Below are 26936 nucleotides of genomic sequence, written 5' to 3'. Positions count from 1 at the left end.
ACAGAGGTCCACTGAAATAGAGGGAAATTAAACTCCCTCTGTTATTAATGCAGATTGCAAACCTTCCAGGCAGCAACTGCCTCATGTCAAGATAATGCACTGCACAATGCTGGCACTAAATAAATGTTAAATAGTAGGCGCAACTGCAGAATCTCTTTCATACATAATGAAAGATCAAAGACTTCACATTTTAAAACAATGGCTGAGAATTTTACCTACATGCAATTGTATGAATAACCACAGAATTCATGAGACTTACAGCTATTCTTTTCAGTAAGGGATTTAAAAAAAAAATTATTCTGCAACAAGAACAAAATCTTGAGAAGCCCAGCTTGTGGTCTACCATGCAGCCTTATTCTCCGCATCGGCTACTACTACCCTGTCAACACCTGCAGAAGATGAAACCTACCAATGAGTCCAAAACTCCTCAGATTTTGGCTGGTCTTGGTAGACAGCTGAAATTTGTGACCACCACCACCACCCTGTCCCATGGTTCCCTTGGACACTCTACTGGGCTTCAGGTGTGCCCAAAAGCCGTGAGAAGTGTTCCTGCTTTGGAGAGTCCCCCTCCAAAGCCTTTCAGTACCGCAGGGATGCATCACAGCCCATCTTTCTAGATGGATCTTAACTTCTAAGGTAGGAATCACTGCACTACGAAATCTTTGCAAAAATACTGGAAACAGAAATGTGTCTTTGGGAGAAAAAGAACTCAAATGAAAGAAAAATATGCAAGATTCTATCAAGAAGAGGAAGAAGAAGAGGAGGAGGAGGAGGTGATTGGATTTATACCCCGCCCTTCACTCGGAGTCTCTGAGTGGCTTACAAACTCCTTTCCCTTCCCCTCCCCACAACAGACACCCTGTGAGGCAGGTGGGGCTGAGAGAGCTCTGACAGAAACCACTGTTTTCAAGAACAGCTCTTATCAGAACTTATGGTTTGCCCAAGGTCATCCAGCAGGTGCAAGTGGAGGAGTGGGGAATCAAACCCGGTTCTCCAAGATTAGAGTCCGCGCACTTAACCACTACACCAAACTGGCTCTCAATATGATTTTGTGTGGTTGATTATGGAAACTCCCAAATTGTGGAATCACTGATCTGGGCTGTTTTCTTACACAGTTCACAGTTCTTCAATGCTCTCTGCCCAGGATTCTTTTCAGAAAATGCATCTCAGGGATGAAGGAAAAAAGAGCAGTTTGTCAAAGACTCTGCAAGTGAAAAAATGTTAAAACAACCCCAACTTTCATGCTCCTCTACAGGAAAAAATATCTCCCCCCTCCCACATACAAACGACACAGGCTGCAGAGAGAGAGAAATGACTGGTGGACTTGTTTTTAGCAAAATTACAAGCAAAGAGATGTTCCTAACTGGTTGGCACTAAGAGCAAAATACAATTAAGCCCTTATTTTTGTTTGGTGTGCTCTTTTTGCTTACTGCTAATAATGACTTGCTGGATTGCTGCAAACTGGGACATACTTCTTCTTCCCTCTATGCTATCTTGCCCTGACCTGGATGGCCCAGGCTAGCCTAGTCTCATCAGATCAATACAAGAACCCGTGGGCACTCAACGAAATTGCTGAGCAGTCAGGTTAGAACAGATAAAAGGACGTACTTCTTCACCCAAAGAGTGATTAACACATGGAATTCACTGCCACAGGAGGTGGTGGCGGCTACAAGCATGGACGGCTTCAAGAGGGAATTGGATAAACATATGGAGCAGAGGTCCATCAGTGGCTATTAGCCACAAGGTATAGATAGGGACTCTGGGGCAAGTGATGCTCTGTCTTCCTGGTGCTTGGAGGGGGGCAACAGTGAGAGGGCTTCTAGTGTCCTGGCCCCACTGCTGGACCTCCTGATGGCACCTGGGATTTCTGGCCACTGTGTGACAGAGTGTTGGACTGGATGGGCCTTTGGCCTGATCCAACACTGGCTTCTCTATGTTTTTAAGCTAAGCAGGGTCAGCCTGGTTAATGTTTGGATGGGAGACCACCAAGAACTACCAGGGTCACTACGCAGAGGCCGGCAATGGCAAACCACCTCTGAATGTCTCTTGCCTTGAAAACTCTATGGGGTTGCCACAAGACAGCTGCAACTTGATGGCACTTTCCACCACCAGTATGCTATCTCAGTGCTAGAACCAGTCTCCTTCTGGCAAGAGCTGCAGTGGTTGGCGAAATCTTAGCCCATTATCATCATGTCTCTTCTTTACTCACTCAGCAAACTCTTCTTTACACTTCTGCAGAAGCTCCTGTGCCTTCTGGATTTCCTGCTCATTCAGGAGCACCAGTGTCCCAATGGTCATGTGGAGCTTTGCTGGGTTTTGGAATAGACTGCTGCTGACACCACAGTCCTGGAAAAGAGTTTAAAAACTGCTCAGGTGACAACAGCACAGCTTGGAATCTCTGCTGTAGGTTATTAAAGCCCTTTGCATATTTGAAGTTATGAACCTGCATATCAATTGCATTTCTTTGGAGCTCAAAGCGCATTCAGGGGCATGGTTGGCCATGACTCATGCATGCTTTCACCATAGTTGCCCCACAACTAGGGAATGAGCACCCCCTGGAGGTATGAAGGATTGTATCCCTGTTAGCTTTCACTGAAACCTTTTCATTTCATAGGACACATAAATGACATTTCTAAGAAATATTTGGCATCTGGACTGAAAATTTGTATACTGTGATCTAATGTTTTAAGTAACATTTTTTAAAGCTGATGCACAGTTATCTGTCTTGGGTTCTGAGGAGGAGGAAAGGTGAGTTATAAATGTTTTAAAATAAATAAATAGCCCCTGAAGACCACAAGTCACAATGGATGCAATGCATATTTAAACTTTCATATGGTAATAACAAAAAACAGGGCAGATAAAACCCAATGAACTAAAAAATGTCCAGCTAAACATGTTCAAATTAAATAACATCATCTCTATCATTTGCTGATTGCGTAACTTTACAAACATTAGCTCTTGTGTTTAAAAGCAGATAGTCTGCAGTAATAATTGCCAGCGTGTTAATTTATTTGCACTTTTAAAAGTTGAGATATAATGCACCCTAGGAAAAATTGGGGATGATACAGGTAATCTGTACCCTTCTATAAGTCACATTTGAAGAAATAATGCAATGCATAATGCCACATGTACAGTAATGTAAGTTGTGATAGCCTTCTTGCACTGCTGACGTTAGCACAGAGAGCGCTCTGCCAATGTTTAAACACTCAAGATAGCTTTCAAACAAGTGACAAGGTTTTAGGTCACATACAAATGAGGACAATTTTGTTACGCTTACTGATGACAGATCCACTAGTATAACAATATTTTCTAACTTCTGTTCCGGGCATGCAATGGCATATTTCACATCCCTAAACTAGGGGTGCAGAACATATGACCTGTTGGCTGCATGTGGCCCACCAACACAAAACATGGCCCATCGCTCCCACCACTAATCTTTTTACTCAGCAGGCATTGCGGGACTCCATCCCCTGTAAGGGCTGCCACTCTGAGCAAGGGGTCACCTCAGCAGTGTCAGGGCAGCTGGGTGCCAATGAAGCAGTGCCACAAAAGATGAGTGGCAATTCTTAGGCACTTCGCCAAGAGGCACAGATACCTGGGACCTAACAACAAAGCCGGCAACCAGCTGCCATATTTTCATTCATGGTACGATGCATGTATGATGTACATACAATGCCACCCCTTTTTTTAAAAAGGAAGCCATTTTCCCAGGTGTATGCACAGCTAGCACTCATAAAACACAGCCACCAGGCTGATTGGTGGCAAAAGCAATGGCACCTCTCTAGGAGCACACACTCACCAAAATTCAAGGATCTCCACACACACACACACACACACCCCTTGAGCAGAAGTAAATCTGAATAGCACTGATCTCTATTGGAAGTTTGACAGGCTCCCTCTTATTTCTAAGCACACAGCAACAACTGCTCATTTTCTAGTTTTTTCTCTGTCACTTTGAGAGAAGCAAACTTACAACATTACACTGCAGTTTTACAGAATGGGTCTCCTCCAACACTCTGTGGCCCAGGCCTTGCAGTTTTCAAGCCTATTGGACGTGAACTTGGGAGCCCTCAACCACAAATACTTATCAAGCAACTGGAAGACTGTTGGCCGCCAGGACTGCAACTTCCCACCCTCTCCCAATACCAATGAGGCCAACTGTGTAATCTGAAACATAGTTACACCCTTTTACGTCCATTAAAGTCAATGGGCTTAGAAGGGTATGCTTCTGTTTAGGACTGCTCTGCAAATTTGTTGATTAAGTAAATACTTAGCTGACTTTTGCATACTCAACTAAAACTAAATCAAAAGCTGGAGAGCTCCCTAGATTTCATCCTTCCCCCGTTTTCATGTTCATTTTGCCAATGGCTACCAAAACGAACCAGAGAAAAGCTCCTGAAGTCCTTCTGCATGTCATCACATTTAGAATGTGCTGAACTGTCTGCTGTCCTCATGAGTTTTTCTCTTAATCTGGAACTAGCATCATTTAGTTCATAGCAAATAACGGAGCGTCAGAAGCTGGGGAGATGCCAAGGGGAGAGGGTTAGATTGGTTTGATATGTTCCAACTGCTGGCAGAGGTTCATTTTAATTTATGTAATGTTCACAGATATGTTGATGAACAAAAAATACATTAACATGATAAATAAGCGGCTTTTGGGGAGAGCAGCCCACTCTAATCCTGGAGAGGCAGGGAAAGCAGAATTCACATTATAATTACTATCAGCTGAAGCAGCTGAATTTCTCTTCTGCAGCTTTCCAGGAAGCATCAAATTCATCTTGCAGGCACAGACAGCTTCCCACCCAGAGACTGTACAGCACCAGGGAAGAGCTAAGCAACCTGTGCAGGAGAGGAAACTGCAGAGAGAGGCAAAACTTCAATTAACAGCATTCCGATCCAGGATTCCTTCCTTAGACTCTCTTAGCACATCAGATCAATTGCTACAAATGTTTAACTCCCTTTTAGAACTTGATCCAGGTCTTGAAGTTTGTACAATTTCATCCAGATTCCACATCAGAATCCAGCTCTCTGTTGGCAAGTGTGCTTTAAATGTATTATTTGTGCTATGCTGATGCTTGTATGTCTGTAATGTCTCTGTATTTGTGTGTATGGGATTGGGGAAATGCTGTGTGCTTGGCAGTTTGCTTGCTTTGGCTGGCTTGCTGGCACCTGGAAGCTGCTGTGTGCAGGGCCTGCTCTGCCTGTATAGGCATGCTAATGGGCACATGCACTCACATCCATACCTTCCCATCCTGCCTTGGGACAAAGAAGACATTCTCCATAATGCTCAGCCACATGGACTCTTGGAAACAACAACGGGACCACCATGAAGGAGTTTCTACATGACATGTAACCCTTATCTGGTTTGAATCACAAAGATAACATCCTGTTTATTACCTTCTGGACCAGGCCAGCATCTGCAAGTCAAAGGTTACTATGGCAATACAACTTTGACACCTGACCATATGGCTCCCATTGAAGTTTAGGCTTAGATTTGAATATTGCCCCACTCCCCTCTAGGTAGATGTGTCACTACCCCTCAGCCTATAGGTATAGAGAAGGGGACGGATTGTAGGTGGAGGTTGGCTCTGTGCCAACCCCCCAAAGCTAGGTATTATAAGGCAAAGCACAGCCTTTGTTTCTGGGTTAGCTATCCAATTTCCTATTTCACCTTTGCAACTTAAGTCTACTGCAGGTGATTCTTAAGTGTTCTCTTGGGTCGCTACCAAGAGAACCCACACGTGTTTGGCTGGACCATTCAGTGTGATTCAGAGTCCCTAAAGATAGTACCTTTGTTCCTGTCCTCTCTGCTGAGAAGAGTTTACTTCTTGCCTGGAATCAGATAAGTATCAATCGCTACCCTTCTGTGTACTCCCTCATTGTTAGTCTGAAATTATGTGTGAACGCATCTGTTTTTGTGCGCTTGAGAAATCAACGATATTTAGTAAAGACAACATTTATTCTTTAAACATCAGCTGTGTTGTCTTGCTTCTTGGGAAATAGGAGAGTCTGTTCTGACTCCGCTCTCTGGATACACGGGTAAAACGAACTCACAGCCCACTGTCATATATAAGGCAGAGTTGGGCCACAGGAATAATCTCCACTAGGGGGAGTTCCGCTATCATCTCACCCTCAAAAGTCCTCAACGTAGTACTACCTCCAACTTTTATAGGCCTTGCACTGCACGTCTGCTTAGACACTTACACCACTTCTTTGTATCTCCAGGTCACGATGTGCTACTTAGCAAACAATGCAGTGCCACTGAATTGCCTTGACTTTCTGCTTTCAATCTATATTCAGCAATGTATTAAAACTGTGGCCACTTGAGCACCCAGCAGATGCAATTGATGAGCAACAGAGACCCAGCTTGTATGTCCAGAATCACTCTTAAAGAAAGCAAAATTATTAACTGGAAAAGAAAGATCATGAGCCTCAGGGCTTCCAGTTTCTGGGGTGGATCCTACTCTGATCTTATCACTCCACTGAACAAAGTTTATTCATTTATTCATTCATCTATTAAAATATTTATATCCCACCATTCATTCTGAGTCTTCCTCTAACTTAAGTGGCTCTCCCCTTGCAGCAAACAGCCAAGTCTCATGCTACAACAGCCATTCTTTTAAATGGATATTTTACTGTGAACCCCATCTGCCTAATCTTCACGGAATGATGTTGTAATCAGACACTGCTATCCTTGGCACATGGCTGCCAGGTTTCATCTGATAAGCAACTAATAACCCTGTATTGTTTTAAAGGAACAGTACGCGGCATCCATGAGTACAAGCAGATAATGACAGGAACAAAACAGGAGCTTGGACATTCTGATTGAGTTCCAAGCTCAACAGTCTATTTTAAGAGCAGCTGTAAATTAATTAATGGGGTGAACATGATTCTGACCCTTTCTGAGTAATGTCCCAGAGTCAAAGTTAGGCTGCAACTACATCCAATTTGTGAAGCTAACAGTGCCATCCTATGTAGAGTTACACCCTTCTTAATCTACTGAAGTGAATGGACTTAGAATGGTGTAACTGTGCTTTAGATGATACTGTGAGTAACCATGCTGAGAAGAGGTAAGTCTTACTGGAATACTATCAGCCTAGGGTAGCCGGCCTCAGAGACCTATCACTCTGCAATTAATCAAAATAGATAATTCAGATTCTTTGCACTTCATTCATTCTTCTTCCAGTGCTTAGTATACAATTTGCTATTCTGCCAAATAGAACAACTTAAAACTAAAGGAAGACTTATTTTCATGTCGCCTCTGATTTGAGAGGCACTCAATTCCTATACCCAAATTTACCTAGATTTTACTGGGATAACTGTCTCTGGAGTAACTGCAAGTATCCACACAACTAAATTGCTGTTTGAAGTACAAAAAACAATACAGTACATATATTGTTTAATTACAGTACCAACTGTATTTCCATTTAATTAATTTCTGATAGAAAGAGACAACACATTGTTCAAGAATTACGGCCTCTAAAAGATGTCCACTTCTCACAATCTTGAGAAGTGAGCATACTTATGTGTACAGAAGGAAGCAAGTTCTATTTAAATCTCTGTAATTTATTCCAAGTTGAGTCATTTAAGATTTGACACATTCCGTTTAATTCAAGACATTCGATTTAGTTGCCTTCTAAACACTGCCCTCTGCTGGACATGAAGTCATTTGGTACCATACAAATTAACCATCATTACCTCACATCATGGGATTAACTGAATGGCTGAAGAATGGGAAACTGATGAAGGAAGCGAAGGTTTAAAGCGAAGAAAGAACTGTTTACAAGGTTTCTGTGACACTATCTAGAACTATTTTCTTCATGTTTACACTGCAGAGAAAATGCTGGGGGGGAATCTACAAGTTTTAAATGAATTGCCAACAGTAAACAATATCATCATGAATATTCTTATTTCAGCATGGAAGTCACACACAAAATGACTATTAGACTACTAGTGCAATCCTAAAGACATATTCCTTGTTTAATTACAGTACCATTAGTAGACCCGTGTAGGATTCTGAGTCAATGCTCCCTCTAACCTGTGGAGTCCCGTGAGCAAAAATTCTCCTTTGTGAGCTACTGGCATCAAAGTTGTGAGCAAGAGATCTGGCTGCTGCATATATTAGTTTGCTCTGGAGCCATCCTTCCTGAGCTAAGACAAAAATGTGTGAGCAGGAGGCTAAGAACTGTGCGCTAGCTCACACTAACTCAGCTTAGAGGGAACACCATTCTAAGTAGAGCTGCTTAGGATTGCTCTCTTCACTCACTTTGTCATTCTAGCCTATGAGATCTTCCTCCTTCTAATAAATATTTTTTAAATCTCTCTCTCTCTCTTTACTCAGATCTTTAAGTGTTATTACATTTTAAAAAATAAAATAAACATATCCTATCAGTAAAAGGGCATTGTTTAGCCCTTGAGATCCTCACAAAGCTTCAACGGTTATCACAGCAACTGAAATAAAACCCATAATATGAAAATTTCCTTGGAATACAAAAGAAGGCAGAACATAAATGCGTGTACGCCCTTGCAGTCCATTCCATTTGTTTTGACAAATTTCCTCACAGATCCAGCAAATTTGGCAGCCTTACAAATCACCAAACTAAGTAAGAAACAAGGAGATCCCTGATCAGAGTCTCCCCTCATATTAGGGCTTTGGAGGCCATTAAATCATAGCGTCACCATAAGCTGGAAGCAACTTGATGGCACTAAACACACACATACACACACACACATTACTGCTGGAGTAGAGGGATTTCATCAATGCAAGTTCCCCTAGTGGAAAACATATAAGTACCTGTATGCTTTCCTCCTTGGAATGAATAGCAAGAACAGGAGAGAGGCACAATTTTCCCTGGAAAAATTGTGCTGGGTAAAAGTTCTCCATCCCAGAACCGCAGCTGTGATCCAAATCAGAAGCCTTTAAAAGCTGCTTTTAATCAATAAAAGGGAGATTGGAGATCGGATCTCCCTGAGCCCCTTTTTGTTTGACTTGTCTCAGCTGGACAGGAGACAGAGGTCTTGGCCACTCAGATTCTTTAAAATTGTTTCTCTATGGACCTATCCCTAGGTTTTATATATCTGGCATAACGAATATAAAGTAAATGTTCTTGATGGCTCAAGCTCTACCAGATACATAACCACTGTTCTACTGGGATTTTCTGAATTTGCCTCTCAAGATATTGAGAAGCCATAAACTGGAATCTCAGTATCAAAAAGCCTTAACTCAAGAAAAATAAGTTAAATCATGCAAACAGTTCTCAAGAATACAATCAATTTAATAAAGTAAATATACAGTGACAAAAAAAAATCCAACCAACTCCATGTCATGATTAAAAAAATAGTTCCTCTGTCTACTTTTTATTTTTATTTTGCTGTTTTTAATCCAGTATTTTAGATTCTAGGGATTGATATCACATGCTTGCCTTTTAACTGTGCAATGATACCTCCAGTTATTTTTGGATTTATCCTTTTTTTCCAGGAAACATTTTTCTGGTCATGTATTTTCATCCATTTTTTAGTTTATAGCAATACATAAAACGTGACATAAGAGTATGAAACGTCATAGGCATAAATCCCAGTCTGAGATATTTCCAGTTATTCTATCTCTGTCAGACCGCAAATCCTAATCCCCTAAAACAATTTAGGAGAAGACAGTCCCTACATATGCTGTAAAATATGGCAAGATCAAATTTCCCTTTTTACGTCTTACAAAACAAAGAATGTGAAATTTTTAAAGCTCTCAGCATAGGAGTTGCTAGACAGTAATTCTAAGTACCTCTTTCTGAAAATACATCCTCCAAATAATTAAAGCTATAAACTTTTTCAATTACTTTGGCAATCAAGTAAGCTCTCATGCTACATAGGAGGGCTCCCAAACTTAACTATCTTAATTTTAGAAGATATTTAGCAGTTTACTTTGACAAATCAGCACATAACGTCTCAGTAGCCATCTCAAACCAACATCTATAAATGACAACTGCATCATTAGCAAACAATAGAGCCAGCAAGGGAAAATAAACAGTACTATGTAATCTGAAAATCAAATAATTTACAAACAAATTAAACAGTAAGGTAGCTAAAATGCTTTATCACAATAGTTTGTACTCCATAATTTCAACCACTGTTTATTCCAGTTCATCACATAGCTGTATATAGTTGTTTCTTTGAGCCCTGGGTCTATTTGTTAATCAGTTGGTACAGCACAAAATTTTTATCTATGATAATGTTACCTTTCCTGAATCTCCCTGTTCCCCTGAAATCGCATTTAACTCTTCTTCCATCGTATTGTAGGTGCAGTTCTGAAACTGTGTAGCAATTGTTGGAATCAGAACTTTGATTCTCAGGACTTGTAGCTCACGACTTTGCAGCCATGGCAACTACAGGGGATATCCCAGTTAAACTTAGCATTCTTACACACGGCAGGACATATGCTTTACTTGGTGTTTTGTGCTGATCCAGTGCAGAACAGTTCAGGAATGGAAGAAAGCTCTAAGACTTGTTTGTTATAGTTCAATATTGCCCAGGGGAGGTTTAGATTGACAGGAACTCAAAACCTCCACGGGGGTAGAGGACTGAACAAGGTGTTCTACCCTGAAGGGAGATTAATCTGGACAGATTCCTGATGGCCTTTGAGAAGTACTGGCCCTCCTGTGGGCACCCTGGAGCATTTCTTGTCACTTGTTGTCTAAGTAAATGTGGCAACTAACAGGCATTAGACTCCAGGGATGTTCAGCTTTGTGAGAGAGATGGCCTATCTCTGAAGCTAATATTTTTCTATAAACCTTGTCAAGCCTGTGGGTGCTTTTAGAATTTTGGGAAAGGGTAGTGGGCACCACTCCTAAGTGGCTGCCATTAGGGTGATATCAATTTAGAGAATGGCTGCCAAATCATGGGCCAACCAAAAGATGTGGGGATGTTCCAAACCAAGCATCTTCCTATCACAAGGGCAGCTGCTTCTGAACGGGTACTCTTTGATGGACACAAAGGTGATGCCTCCTTAGCTCTACTAAACTATATCTGGGTCGACCGAAAGACAGAAAAACTGGATCAGGATCTTTGCTTTGGTTTAAGTTTCCAAAGGAAAGTGAGGGCTTGTTCCTTGAGCTACCATAAAAAGAGGCTGCAAAGCCCAGAGAAATAACCGGAGTCATGGTCACACGGTCATTTTGATCGGGTTTTACAACTGTTCCCTATTGCATTTAAAAGGGCTGATCAGACAGCTGATTCTGCCTCCCGTATCGAAGCGGACTCACCCCCGCAATCCTCACGGTTTTTGAGCACATTTTCCAGCACTGGGGAAATCAAGTACTTTCCTACTACTTGCGCTGTGAATCCAGAGTTTCTCCTATCTGGATAGCCATCTATCGCTATGAATGTGATTAGGTCATCTGTATATCCTTCTTACGGTAGTTCCCCCCCCCCCGGCTTTCACCTTTGTGCACATGACCAATCTTGCGCCGAATATATTAAATGCATGAACACTCAAGCGCACATAAAACAGCGCTCGGTTACACATTGATAGTTCATTTTGTTCAGTGCACAATTTTTTTAAAAAAATCTGCATGCGCACGTATGCACATATGCACATGTGCACATGCGCAAAGATTTCTTTTTTAAAAAAATTGTGCCTGGAGCCTCCTCGCACAATGCAAGCGGTTGGGCAAGGGGTGTGTGATCATCTGAACCCGTTTTAAAATATCCCCAATCAAAACTACAGCGAGATCAAATTGCAGTAAGCTTGCCGTGTGACCACAGCCATAGTCTGTGTCTGTGGCCAAGCTGAGGGTTTGTGGCTAGGATGAGCTCAAAGCTCAAGTGGTCAGTCAGTTGGCAGGGAGAGGCCTGAAGTCCCCATTCTTCTTGTGTTCCAACTGTTTGGATTTACTCCTCAAGAAGCAAGCAGGCACATCAATAAACATCATGAAGGAGATACATCAAGAAAGCTGACTCAATTTGAAAAGATAATCTTTAGGACATTTCTACAGACTCCTTTTACAATATGACATTTCTACAGACTCCTTTTACAATACGACACAGAAACAGAACAATATATGGTGAAATGGTCGCAAAACTTTGGCAAGGAGATTTTATTCCAGCAATGGGAAAAGCTATGGACGAAAGATATAAAATTCACAGCAAGTCAAGCACTTAGAGAGAACTGGTATAAAATATTTTATCGCTGGTAAAAAGGTAAAGGTTCCCTTGCTCGAAAGCTAGTCGAGTCCGACTCTAGGGTTGTGGTGCTCATCTCCGTTTCAAAGCCGAAGAGCCAGCGGTGTCCGAAGACATTTCCGTGGTCATGTGGCCGGCATGACTAAACACCAAGGCGCATGGAACGCTGTTACCTTCCCACCAAAGTGGTACCTATTTATCTACTTGCAATTTTTTGCTTCCGAACTGCTAGGTTGGCAGGAGCTGGAACTAGAGACGGGAGCTCACTCCATCATGCGGCAACTCGGGTCTTGAACTGCCGAACTACTGACCTTCCACAGCCTGCAGTTCAGCGTCTTAACCACTTGAGCCATCGCAGCTCAAGTGTTATCGCTGGTACATTACCCCAAAAGACATTGAGAAAATTGATAAAAATATGGGGGGAGAGCAGGGTTTCGGTGCGGCACTATCGGTATCTCCTAGCAGTTGCTCCTGAAGGAGAGCCGAACCGTCCGGTTTGTAGGTCCTGGGAGAAGGGTCTCCAAAGCAGACGGCTCGACGTAGAAACTCTCCTCAGGTGGCAGCTGAGGGATCGAGCTCTCATCGTCTGCCCTGAAGCACAGACCGATGCGGGAGCCGTGTTTTGGCACACAGCTGTGAACACCCCACAGCGAGAGGAATAAGATGCCAATGGAAAATGAACTTTTGACAAAAAAAATTGAAACAGCAGAAATGGATATACTGTCAAACCTGTTGAAGGACAGAAATAAACAAAATGTGAGAAACAACTGGACACTATTTTATGACTAGGTTGAAAGAAACTTCGAAGACCAAGACCAAGACCAATGAATATATATAATATAAATTTGGAGAGACTCCAACTTGAACTTTATAGAATTTGATTCTTGTCAAGAATCATAACAAAAGATTTTAATGATTTGACTAAGTGATACTAGCTTTAGTAATTCTACAAAGAAATAGAACTAAGACTGAAAATGTGTAACAGCTATTATACAAATTTGGTGGAATTCTCCTATATGTCTTATCCCACACCCTGTACCCTTCCTACCCTTACATTTTCTTGTCCTATAATATGTTAAAATCCAATACAAATTAAAAAAGGAGAGAAAATGGATAAAAACTATAAAAGATTGTTAGAAGTTTAAAGAGATAGATGGTACCTTTTACCATACATGGTGGTCTTGCAAAAAAACTAGCAAATACTGGATGGAAATACTGAAAAAAAAATTGAATATTAAATTTGCTAAGTCACCAGACACAATGAGATTTGGAATCCTATCAGTGAATGTGGATAGAACAATGCATGAACTGTTAAGATACATGTTAATGGCAGCAAGAGTAGTATTTGCACCCAAGTGGAAAATTGAGGGTTGCTCAACTCTTGATAACTAGGTAGACAAGCTGCAAGAATATGCAGTTATGGCAAAACTGACACACTACATTAACCAAAGACTGAAAGATGAATTCAAAAACAACTGGCAAGTTTTCTAATACTATTATAACCAATCTCTCTAGTTATACATCTGAATGGTCTAATATTATATGATAATACTATAAAACAGTTTTAATATGAAATAAAATGCATATTTTTGTGAGGTTTATTATAACAAACTGTTGTGTGAAAAATTTATAAAAACTTCTATGAGGTTATTTATCTTATACCATATAATAGATAAGATCAATAAGATAAAAATTATAATATAGTATGAGAAAATGGTAGAACATACTGAGTAGGTCGTTATACTGATTTTTTAAGTTAATATGTATGCCATTAGATTCAGATCACTGATGTCTTACATTTTTATCTCATCTTTCCTCCAGATTCCACTAAGTTAAGTGCCTTCCTCCACTGCAGTATGCCTTCCTCTACCCAAGCAAGGCTCTTCATTGAGTGGACGAGAGGGTCTTATATGCATTATTGTTATTCCTTTCCTTAAATGTTGAATTTGCCAGAGGGCAAATGTATGGGCATAGATGTGTGAACAGGCTTTAAAAGGGATTAGACAGGCCTATCAGTGGCTACTAGCAACAGCGACTAAATGGAACCTCCACATTCAGAGGCAGTAAAGCTCTGAATACCAGTGCCAGGAGGTGACATCAGGAGGGCCTCAGCCTCTGTGCCTTGTTGTTAGCTCTGGAGTAACAAGTTAGCCACTGTGTGAGATAGGATGCTGGAACAGATGGACCACTGGTCTGATCCAGCAGGGCTCCTCTTATGTTCTTATGATGCTATTTAAAGACCTAGAATTGCATTCCCTGGAACAAATTTACCTGTGCAAAAGCAGGGCCAACTACCCAGTTACCATCACCTTCGAACTGTGGAAAGGAGTCTACTGAGGCATCTCAAGTAATACAGATCTGAATGGGATTAATAAAAAACCACCAAATTTGTTTTAATCTTAATCTTCCCTCTCCAACCGCCAGCTTTTTCTTGTCTTCTAGTCAGTAAGTAATATGTTAGATAATATTTGAACTTAATGAAATTCCCAAATAATTACAGCAGTGCTAATGTGATAAAATTCTATCATTCTGTTTCACCACAGAACATCTGCAGCAAGAAGCTGTTGCTTCCTGGCCCAATCCAAGGTGCTGAAACCTCCCTGAAAATTCCTGGGCAGCTTTGAACTGGTATGCCTGAGGAAGCACCTTCTATTCAAGGAGCCACTTGGTTTGATTTAAACTTATTTTATAGGCAGTGGACTTACACGTTTTTCTTCCTCAAATTATTTTTTACGAAGTTTGGTTGCCACTGCTGTCATTTTGACATTGCCTCAAGTTTCCACTGGGAAAGAGCGACAAGGTATAAATAAAAATCAGTGTGCTGACATTAATGTTTGCTCTTCCCACTTTAAAGACAGGTTAGTTGCTGGGTGTGAAGGCTTGGAGGTGCAACGTCTATATTAATTTTCACATCTTAATATAACCTTCATCTTTCTCATGAAACCAGAAAAGGGGGGGGGAGTCTGCGGTATTTTCTGACACATCAGACTACAGCAGTATAAAGAATGGACGAATTGTTGCCATGGTAACAATTCTAGTGAGAGGAAAAGATTCTGTACCATTGCTCAGCAACCAGCTAAGCTCAACACCTGATATTATTCCTTACAAATACTTTTTAAAAAACCTCCCTGGCTGTTAATCAGCTTCATTTGAATACAGACATCATTAACTGACTACTCTGTTCTGAAGCTGAAAGCAGCAGCAGGAACAATCACACCCCCTGCTTCTGTTCTGGGCACATATTCAGGTGCCTCTAAGCATCCTGAGAACTCCCCTGCTGCTTTGCACAGCTCTGTATACTTCCTTATTGCACTGTAAAGCACAGGTTTTCAAATATCATTTTTTCATTACTGATGTGCTTCCTGGCAGATCCTGCGGCGAGATAAAGTGGTATCGGAATGGCATTACTGACCATAAAATGACTGAGGCATCTGCGGAAGCAATAGGCGGCTTCAACTGGCAGTTGTGTCTCTTCAGAGCTGCATTCTACATCTTAGAGATAAGCATGGGGGGGGGGGGAATAATGTACCTTACAACCTCGTCCCTCTTACATATCTCACTTCGAGTGATATCAATTCTAGGCTTTAAAGCTGAGAGGATCTGATTCTTGATAAACAGAGTGATAAAACAGATGCATAGATCTTCTGGCAAGTTTCAAGGAAACCAATTAAAACCCTCATAAATTAGATGACCTCCAAAAATGGCTTGTCAGTATATCTAATTCCAAATGGGACCATAGTGGATGTGACTGAGAGATCTGCAGAATGGAGCCATAAACAGATGGAGGAGGTTCTCTACAAACCTGAAGGAAGTCCCACGTTTGCAGAAAATTTCAGCTCTGGAGGAGAAAAAACCAAAACTCCCCCAAATAACAGAAACTCCTGTGGACTTAAGAAAAGAATGCTCCTTGAGCTCCCAGTGACCATTTTGGAGGTTGCTAGGGAACCACAGCCCTGACCTGGATAGCCCAGGCTAGCCCAGTCTCCTCAGATCTTGGAAGCCAAGCAGTTTCCAGCCTTGGCTAATATTTGGATGGGAGACCTCCAAGGAATACCACAGTCACAATGTGGAGGCAGGCAATGGTAAACCACCTCTGTTAGGCTGCGATCACACTGGAGACTTGGTGCAATCTAGCAGGGCCTCTATTTGTGTCTGTTTAAATTGTCATGGGAAGGGGTAACCAGACAGCACACCCTGAAGTGGCCTCACTGCACACTTGCCCCATGGCCGACTGTTCAGATTATTGCTGCAGGGCAACCATGGAGTGGGTGGTCAAGTGGCTTCTTTTTTATAATTTTCTTTTGCATATGCACATAACTGTTTATTTGAAGCACCGCTCTATTTTGACAGCTCGAGGAGGCTGTCTCCCCTTCTGAAAAACTCATCTTTTCAATTAACCTTCTTCCCTACCCTGTGTGCTGCAAAGCTGTAGGCAGAGGAAGCAGCATGACAAAAGACAAAGGAGGCTTCTCAACCTGCCCTTCCCTCCCCCTTCTCGCCTCAGAGGACAGCTATAAGCTTGTTGGTGTGCATGAAAATGCAGTTTTGTGCACATCACTAACTAACTTAAAAAAAACCAAGGAACAAAAATGGATCAGAGCAATCAGACATCCCAACCGGGTTGAGCTCACACCATGGGAATTCAGACATCCAGAAATGTGAGGTGAAAGTGCTGATATCTGTAAACACCAGACTTTCCCCAGTGCCTGATTACTCCACTTCCAAAGCAGGGCACAATAGGGTGGCAACAACTGGGGCACAGAAGACAGATGTTGCTGTCTGATCGTGCTCTTTAAATCTGCAAAGGTGCGGCAATGATATCAGCCTTAGTCTCTTGCCTTAAAAACCCTACAAGGTCACCATAAATCAGCTGTGACTTGATGGCAAAAAGGGAACCATAACAATATTGCTGAGCCTTCCAAATCTGGAAGAAACGGGGGCAGATAAAGGTAGGCTAGGCAGTGGGTGGGAAGGAGAAAAGGAAGTGGGGAAAGGGATGAGGTTATGGTGCTGCCAGGGAAGGGAAAAAGGAAATAGTAGAGGAGGGGATACAAGAGAAAATCAGATGCCACCTCGTGGGTCCCCTGCTTGTTAAACATTATTGAAACACCCCCTCAGTTCTGTATGGTGCATGGTATTTTCTCCCTGTTAGTCTAGCTGGTCTCTCGGCACTGGGCACCACAGCTGCTTCTCCTCTTGGCAGTGCACCATTCCAGCTGGTCACAAGCACTGTGTGAAGGCCACACAGCCTTGGTTCTTTTGACAGCAGCCCTGATTCAGAGATGGACCTCCCGCTCTGCTGGATTCCCCCTTAACAATGAAGGTCATATATTTGCAAGACACAACTATACGGCTGCTTGTTCTTATTGTTTGTATTGTTTACTCTTGCGCCGATAAAATTATTGCAGCATGGTTCATTAAACCATTTTTATTCTGCTGCTATATATGCAGGAATCCTGGCAGCCATAAACAAAACTCTTCCCAAGCCACCCATTCTCCAAGTGATATGGCTAAACTGTATCCTTCAGTTAAGAGAACTGAAACAGCAGATAATGAAACCAGCAGCATATTTGCAAACTGCCTATAGGACAATCAAGTTTGCTGTAGCAGTGAAGAGCAAGTTGGGTGGGGGGAAAGGTGATCTATCTGTGGTTCCTCTCTCACTTAGCAAGACATGTTACCTTGGCATGTCTTACCAAAGCCTGGCTAGATCAGACAGGAGGAGTACAGCTCTCTCAGATCTGCTGCCATGTTTTTTGGTGTAGCAGTGGATAGAAACTACTATAGCATATTGGGCTTCCATCGCCTTCTCTTTGTGTTCTAGCAGTCGGAACTCCAGTTTGCTGTTTATGTACATGTTGGGAACATTGGACAACCAAGTATTCAAATCCCTGAGCCTACCCTGCTGCTTATGGTCACCCTGCATGAGATGCTGGAACTAGTGTCAGACCTGGTGTTGATCTCCCTGAGGTCACTGGGGACTAATTAGATGGGCTTGAACTCATTTAACAGGGATCAAGATTAAGAATCAAGACTTCCTGGTCTTATGAATTATTGCAAACTGTCTAAGACCCTACAAATGTAGGGCCAGTCATACACTCAGAAAGATTATCTGCACTAACTCAATATTATGTGGTTTTGAGGGAAAGTAGGCAAAGTTTCTACTGTTCCTTTGTCATAGGTCGACCATTACCTAGCGAAGGCCAGACTCATGAATACTGTTATTCGGTACCTTCTAAAATTGAAAGCTTACTCAGGGGAGGGAGGATTGATTGTATTTGCCAGAAAGCTTAGCCAATCAGCACTGTGCACAACCTTATGGACTGCACATAGGAAAAATGTTTTTTCTTCTAAGCTTGATACTGAAGAGAAGTTTGTACATTTAAACACAATGGAATGAATGCAGTTCTGCAGTGGCTCACTGCTAAAATTATGCACATTTGTTTGCACCCTTAATTCTATTCCATTTATTTTTCATTATTTCCTGTTGCTAGAGCAGAAAACAATCCAGGAAACAGCCTGCAGAAAGTCTCATGAGAGGAAAAAGGAAAGAAGTGCTCCCATATAATTAAGGCCCCTGTGATATAACTAACTAATTCCTGTATAATGTAAGAATTTTTCAGTAGCAGGGTTCTACAAAACAATAAAAACATAGACGTAAATATATTAGATAGGACTAGGGAATGAGGAATGAAATATATTCAAAGGTCTAGAGTATTATGTTCTCTTTTACAACAGTTTGAAGAGCAAATGATTTGGAAAGTCATCGCTTAAGCGATCATCTGAGAAAATTAAACCTCTATTCTGCTGCCAGCTGACTAATAAAGTCATTTATAATGTGGCTATATTGTGCTTTAATTATGACTTCCAGCTATAGAGTATTTATTTCTATGGCCACTAGCTTCTCAACATCTAGCATCCTAGCATCTTGCTAATGATGGCTCCACAGTCTCAAGCAACAATCTTGCCACAAGCAACCTATTTTATATTGGCTCTGAAAATCTAGATTAGCTCTTATAGGATTCTGGCAGATAACCTTAAAAAAAATCTCGAGTACTATCTTGACAACTTACATTTGAACACTTTTCTAACACTTCTTTCTTGAATTGTAGAAACTTTTCCTGTATCACAGGTTGGTTGAGTGCAAATGACAGAAAGTGCGTGAAAGGTTGTTTCTTGCGAAAGCTCTCGACAAGAACATCAATCCGGGTTCGAGCTGAAATAACACCATTCCGGTGTTGTCCGGTAATCACTGAAAGAAAAACAAATCAACAGATCTTAGCACAGTTATCTACAATCAGAACAGGATCTGCCATGTGTGCACACAAAGAATTAAGAACAGGGGTTGATTTTCCACTCTACCTATAAACCAATTTCTAACAAGGTAGCAGCTTCTTCCACAGAATATTAAGATCAATTTCACCATGAAACCAGGATTCTTCAAGTGTGAAATGGGCTTCCATGCAGAAGAATATAAATATTGTCAAGAAAACAGAAGAGCTACTGGATGATCCTTCCACCAATTCACAGTTCTGAGCACAAAAGGCACATATCTACCCTATTCACATTAATCTACAGGTAACTCTGAGAGCTAATTTCTTTTGCTTCAAGTTCTTAAAGCGCAGCAAAGGCAAAATGATCTGATGCTTGAATTCCACTATTTTACATTGCACATGCCTTTTAATATTTGATTTTTACAAAGGATATCACAGCTATATAATGCCCTTGAACATACTGGGTGGCTGGTATTAAAAGGAAAGAAATGACATTTTCCAATAGAAATGCTGCTTCTAATATGAGATAATTTAGTTGTTCATGAATATTAATGTATTACTAGATGCCAATTCTTAACATTCTTTTTCTACTTCTTGCTCATGCATTTAGAGAGTAATCCTAAACAGGTCTACTCAGAATCCTACTGTTCAGTGCGACTTAATCCCAGGAAAGCATTATTAGGATTGCATTATGGATTACCCTGATGCATATTGTATTTACTGGTACTTTATCCGGTTGATAATCTTAGTTACTGAATATACTGAATGTCTTTCCTTTTCCCTTTCACCCATACTATAATAGATCAATTAATTCTATTTTCTTTGTATACATGCACAAATTTTGATTTTATGTTCTAAGTATTATTTCATATTTTGTCTCTCATTTTATCGGTATGATGTCATTGTTATTTTTATTATTATACAAATTGTTGTGCATTTTAATGAAAAAGTAATGTACACGTTTTTAAATGAAAACTCCATTTACTTAAATAGCAATAGTTAAGGGGCAAAACAACTGGATAGCAAGTATTCAGTCATATTTGGATAGTAAGTATTCAATTATATCTGCTTTAAAAAAACAACTCATCATGCAAGCTCTTGGTACCAGATTTGTACAGCTGTGCAAAGCATATCAGAAAATGGCAACCCTCTCACAAGAGGAAGAATATGAGAATGACATTAGTTTCATGGGATCTTTGTTCAGATGCTTTTTGGCACTGCTAAGAGTAGATGTGAAGAAATCTGACTTTATCCTTCCTGGATGGATTTCAAGTGTGTTCATACTGTGCTGCTATCTAAGCATCTAATGAAAACCTACTGGACAGCTGTTTTCCAATCTCAGTATTTAAGTGCAAGGAATACCTCAAAGGGCAGTAGTTGCCTGGAGCTGTAGGAAGGGGGAAGGCAGGCATAGGATAACTATGTCCCAGAGTTTCAGGTTATATATAAGGAGGGAGCAGCCAGGAAAGGGTAAGAGACATAATAAAGGAGTAAGCATAGGGGCTAGAGCTCATGACTGTAAAAGCGGACACACAAAGAATTCTGAAGAGATGAAGCAGGTGGATTACTGAATATAGGAATGAATAAAAAAAGGCTCAATAAGAAAAGTATATGGGGGGGAGAGTGAAAAAGCAGGTTGCTTACCAGCAACTGGTGATCTTCGAGTGGTCATCTGTGAATTCACACCCATGGGATCTAGTGCGCACGTGCTGGATCGATCGGTGCTGTAGCAAGCTCTTTTAACGGATTTTCACGCCCAGTCCCTTGGGCATGTGCAGGAACCCCACCGCGCATGCCCAGAGGGGTGGGTGCAGACATCCCACCAGTTCCTATAAACCGCTGCAAATCAACCCCTAATAAAAATGTAGAAGCTGACAGCAGCGAGGAAGGAGGGCGGGTGGTGTGAATGCACAGATGACCACTCGAAAATCACCAGTTACTGGTAAGCAACCTGCTTCGACGTGGTCTCTGTGCTTCACACCCATGGGAGATTAGCGAGCAGTAGCCTACCTGGAGGAGGGTGCTGGCAGGTCTTTTACTGCGTAGCCGAAGACAGAATGTGACGTCCCATGTTGGTATTGGCGTTGTTACAGACGTCTAGGGCGTAGTGCCTAATGAAGGTTTTAGGCGTGGCCCACGTAGTGGCTTTGCAAATGTCTGTCAGGGGCACTCCCTGGAGGAAGGCAGTGGAAGTCGCGACAGCCCTGGTAGAATGACCCCTGATAGGGTCAGGCAATGGCTGTTTGGGGATCCGGTAACACAGATGGATGAGACCCACAATCCACTTTGACAGGTGCTGGGCCGTGATGCGAGTGCCCAGACGTGCTGAAGCGTACGAGACGAAAAGTTGTGAGTCCCGCCTAGTTGGGTGTGTTCTATTGAGATAGAACAGGAGAGGGAGGAAGACCTCCGCCTGCAGGTGGAACTCTGACACCACCTTCGGCAGGAAGGAGATGTCTGGGACGAGGCGGACTCCGTCTGGCAGAAACGACAGGTAAGGTGTATCGTGCCGGAAAGCCAATATTTCTCCAACTCGCCTTGCCGATGTGATAGCAATTAAAAAGGCCGTTTTCCATGCGAGGAGTTTGAGCAAGGGGTTCAAAGGGCTTCCTCGTGAGCTGGCGTAGAACTAGAGGAAGGTCCCAGGGAGCGACTGAAATTTTAACAGGAGGATAGAGGTGTAACAAACCTTTTAAAAATCATTTGGAAATCGGATGAGAAAACAAAGTACATCCGTCAACTGGAACATGGTAGGCCGAGAGAGCTACCAAATAAACTCTTAATGATGAATGGGAAAGTCCCGAGTCAGCCAAGGAGAGGAGGAATCGGAAAACTCTTTCAAGACCCACTGAGGTGGCTCGAGGGGCGTCATCACCTAGGGAAGAACAGAACCTTTGTCATTTATCATTGTAAGACCACCGCGTAGTAGGCTTCCTGGAATTCAAGAGGACGTTCACTACGCGGGAGGAGAAGCCGGTGATGTTATCTGCCATGCCGTCAGTTTCAATTGCGGTATGTCGTGATGTAGGACGGGGGAGTCGAAGAGAAGGAGGAGGTCCTGAGCCGGAGGGAACGGATAGTATATCACCTGTGGTAACTCGAGGACCGTTGAAAACCAAGGTTGTCTCGGCCACCATGGGGTTATTAAGATAAAGTCTGTGGCGTCTTTGAGTACTTTGCGGACCACTCTCAGAAGCAGAGGTAAGGGGGGGAACAGGTAAAGAAGTCCCGAGGACCAAGGGTAAAGGAGACCGTCTCCCAGAGACTGTGTATCCTTGCCACCTCGACTGCAGAACAGAGGACACTTTTTGTTGTTTCTGTTTGCAATGACATCGACTTGGGGAACTCCCCACTTTTGGAAGAGTGGGAGGAGGTATGTTGGGTTCATTCCCCACTCGTGAATGCTGAGTCCTGCTCGACTTAGATGGGCTGCCTGCACGTTCATGTGTCCGGGAATGTGAGTGGCTATGAGGAATATGTTGTTGGCGATGCAAAGCTCCCACAACTGAATGGCAAGGGTGCAGAGTCGTAGGGAAACAGTGCCTCCCTGTCTGTTGACATAAGAGAGCGCTGTGGTGTTTTCTGTGAGGACCGTGACACATTTTCATTTGACTGGTGACAGCGTGTTGTATAGAGAGGAGTTCTAGAAAGTTTATGTGCCGCTTCCTCATCTGTGTGTTCCACTTGTCTCCAACAGAGAGGCCCATGGAGTGTGCACCCCATCCCGTCAGGGAACAATCCGTCGTAATGGTGACATCGGGTGACGGAGGGTGGAAGGGCACTCCCTGAAGGATATTCAAAGAGACAGTCCACCAGAGTCCCATATGCTGGGAAGAGGGGATAGGACGACAGTGTGTGCGTTTTCCGACTGGTCGTAGTTGTGGATGAACCAGAGTTGTAAAGGACGCATTTTGAATCTGGCGAAGACGAGAACTGACGTAATAGCCTCTGAATTTGGAAGGCAGTGACGGAGGGTTGGGTACGGACGATGGTGGCTAGGGAAATGATATCTTCTGCCCTGTCGTGTGGCAGGTAAGCCATGCATGTCGTTGAATCCAGTATTGCGCCGATGTATTGTATTCTCTGGACCGAATACAAGTGAGACTTTTGTTGATTGACTCGCAGACCCAGGTTGTCCAGTAGAGCCAGGGTCTGCATGATGTTTGAGACCATGGCATTCTTGGGCGGCGCTACCAGAAGCCAATCGTCTATATACGGGTAGATGGAAACTCCCCAGAGACGGAGGAAAGCTGTAACCACAATCATAGTCTTTGTGAAGACCCTTGGGGTGCTGGATAGGCCGAATGGAAGGGCCGTATATTGGTAGTGCTGTTGACCAATCGCAAAGCGTAGGTATTGGCGGTGGAAGGGGTGGATAGTAAGGTGGAAATATGCGTCTTGGAGGTCGAGGGTGGCCATCCAGACGTGTCTCTGAAGCAATGGCATGATCTTGTAGAGTAGAATCAGTGGTAGCGTTGAAAAGCCCCAGGCCATCGAAAGGGAGATCTTCCACATAAGATCTAGTATCTATCGGTAGGTTGCGGAGCCGGGAATGTCTTCTGAGAGCTATTGCAGAGGGGTGGAAGGATCGACTATAGGAGGATGCGACAGAGATGCTGAAGGTCTTGACTTGTGGGGCGATCTTGACCTATAAACAGAGTGGGACGAATAGCGATCCCAACCGGAATAGCCCGCCGGAGTCAACCACGGCATGGATGGTGGATAAGCCCCGTACAGGTACCTCAACTGTCGTTGATCCCACGATATTGGTGGGGGGGCAGGAAGATTCTTGGGGAGCGACTTCTGGACCACAGATGTCTGGGAGACAAAGCAGCAGCCCATCTGTGAGAGCCGTCCCTGTAGTCCCGGTCGTCGATATCGACAGAATGATCGTGCAGACGTGGAGGGTGACGCTGCGTGTCACATGAAGTATATCGGTGCCGATGTGGATCGATTTCGGGAGCTTCCGATACCGTTGATGTCGACGACAGGGAAGGAGACAGAGAAGGGTCTGCATCCATTTGATGACTTAGGAGCTCTACCGTTTCGATGTCGGAGTAAGGACGCTCCGTTTGGTGGACAGGGGAGTCCAAAACATGGATGGCCGGTATCGGTGGAGGGACTTGGGCCGCCGATATCGATACTGCCATTGGAGCGGGAGGCACTTTAGGGGCATCACCCAGTGCAGACACCGCTCCCTTCCCCTTCTTTGCCGCCTTCAGCGGCTTGGCGGTGCCGCCTTAGCCTTCTTTTTGACTGGCTTGGAAGTGGATGATTGTGCCTTCAATGTCGGGAGCTTCGGCGTCAGGCGGTCGGCATCGGTCTCGATGCCGGAGCTGTTGATGTAGACGGTCTCTCCTCCATCGATAATGCAGGAGCAAGGGCCGATTCAAGCAGCGCCACTTTAAGGCGCGCAGCACGTTTTTTTCTCGTTTGGTTGGAGAAACGCGCACAGTGACGACAGGACTCTGGCTTGTGAGACTCTCCGAGGCAAAAAATGCAGAGGGTATGACGGTCGGGTGGAGCAAGTTTGCTACCGCAACCCTTGCACCTATTTAAAAAATCCCCACTTCTTCTCCATACAAGAAAAGAAGGAAAGGGAACGTTGGGGGGGGGGGTAGCCCGAAGGCCTGAGGTAAACTCCCCCTCAGTAGAAAGCAAAAAAAAATATTTTTAACTGTTTTTGAAGAAGAAGCAACCAAAAATTAAAGTAAAAGAAAGTTTGGAAATAATTCCTAAGAGCTGTGTGGCGAAAGCTAACAGCGAACCAATCGGACCGACGAAGAAGAGGTCTACTCAACGCGGCGGTAAGAAAGGAACTGGCGGGATGTCCACGCCCACCCCTCTGGGCATGCACAGTGGGGTTCCTGTGCATGCCCGAGGGACTGGGCGCGAAAATCCGTTAAAAGAGCTTGCTACAGCACTGATCGATCCAGCGCGTGAGCACTAGATCCCATGGGTGTGAAGCACAGAGACCACGTCGAAGATGAAGCAGTGATATAATAAGCATAGTCCGAAAGTACTGCAGCATTCTGCAATGAAGACATCATACCACCTGCCTCCTCCAATATTCAGTGGCACAGATATCTAATTTCATATCTGACAGTCATTCAATCCAAACAGTACCGTTGTCCACCTCTTAATTTTCCATAATCTCAGCCCTGCGCATAAAAAGTAAATTCATTTTTATAAACATCAGAGCTCACCAATCTCTCCCTCTGCTCCAGGCTTAGGAATACTGATAGAGGTTCGGGTATCCATTTCTAGTCTCTTTTTTGTTTCTCCTTTCTTTCCTATTATATACCTATATCCACAGGAAGAAGGGAAAAAAGAATCACAGATCAAAGTGCAAACAAATGATTGTCAGTCCAGACATCATGAAGTAAATATTCTGCCCACTTAGGGTTGACAACTCGAGGTTGTGAAATTCCTGGAGATTTTGGGGGTGGAGACTAGGGAGAACAGGTTTTGGGGAGTCAGCAGGGTATCATGCCATACCGTCCGCCCTCCAAAGCAGCCATTTTCTCCAGGGGAACTGTTCTATGTTGCCTGGAGATCATCTGGAATTCTGAGAGATCTCCAAAGTCCAGACCCCTTCTGGAGGCTGGCAACCCTATGAAAACTTGAAATACTACAGTCTTAACACAGACACAACATTCTTAATAATTGTGGCATAGAATATTTCCTGCAATGGTACTATGATGTGAAGTTCCAGGTCTGGAAATAAATTTGAACCAAATTTGCTCATTGTAGTTGCCATAAACCAATGGGTACCATCTAGTACACAGACTGGGAACTCCAGGCCTTTTTCCCCGCTACCCTTTAAGTACTCTGTAATAATGGCAGGAAGAAAATGCAGAAACAAAGAGCGCTGCCATTGGTTAAAACTTTGTTTTCTGTATTTCCTTTACACCCTGCCTTTCTCCCTAAGAGGAATCAAAGCAACCTACAGTGTCCTCCTCTACTCCATTTTATCATCAGGTGGGCTAGGCTGAGAGTGTGTTACTGGCCCAAGGCCATCCAGCAAGCTTCCAGGGCACAGTACATGGGGGCTTGCTGTGTATCCCACTACAGAAGTACATACAAAGACATAGAGCTGCAGATTGGAGCAGTGAGAAGCAGGTCAGAAGGCAAAAATTTCAGTAGGGTGGGAGATAACAGAAAGTATGCTATGTAATAGGCTATGTAAAGGCCCTGTTGCTGGACCACTCATCTTTCTAACAACACTGAGACCTTTTTCTAATTGTCCTTCTAGGATACTTTAATAATTGACTCTGGCTGCAGTCACACGGGCAGGAAACTGCGGGGGGGGGGAGCGTGGCTATTAGCCCCGGGGCAAAATACCTCGTGGCAGCAGGATCAGACGACCCGGCGAGGTCCCGGCGAGGTCCTGTGGTTAAGGTGGAGGTGCCGATCACACGAGCATCCGCACCTCCACCGAGAGCATCCGGCCGATTGGAAGGGGATGGAACGGGCCGTGCACAGCCCACT

The 26936-nt window shown here is 43.2% G+C and overlaps 1 protein-coding gene across 3 annotated transcripts in view; it reads right to left on the bottom strand.

Annotated features, from left to right (window-relative positions):
- Window positions 1–26936, bottom strand: part of ASCC1 (activating signal cointegrator 1 complex subunit 1) — a 128926-nt gene that overhangs the window by 86191 nt on the left and 15799 nt on the right. For all 3 annotated transcript variants that reach the window (XM_015407685.1, XM_015407684.1, XM_015407683.1), the window contains exons 4-6: window positions 25652–25749; window positions 19245–19423; window positions 2210–2346 (exon numbers count right to left, since the gene is read on the bottom strand). In XM_015407685.1, coding sequence (XP_015263171.1) covers window positions 2210–2346; window positions 19245–19423; window positions 25652–25749 — 414 coding nt within the window. The remainder of the gene's footprint in view (window positions 1–2209; window positions 2347–19244; window positions 19424–25651; window positions 25750–26936) is intronic.

Source organism: Gekko japonicus, unplaced genomic scaffold (genome assembly GCF_001447785.1).
Source record: "Gekko japonicus isolate JY-2015 unplaced genomic scaffold, Gekko_japonicus_V1.1 scaffold1627, whole genome shotgun sequence".
NCBI classification, from domain to species: Eukaryota; Metazoa; Chordata; class Lepidosauria; order Squamata; family Gekkonidae; genus Gekko; species Gekko japonicus.
This window is presented reverse-complemented; position numbering and strand designations above follow the sequence as displayed.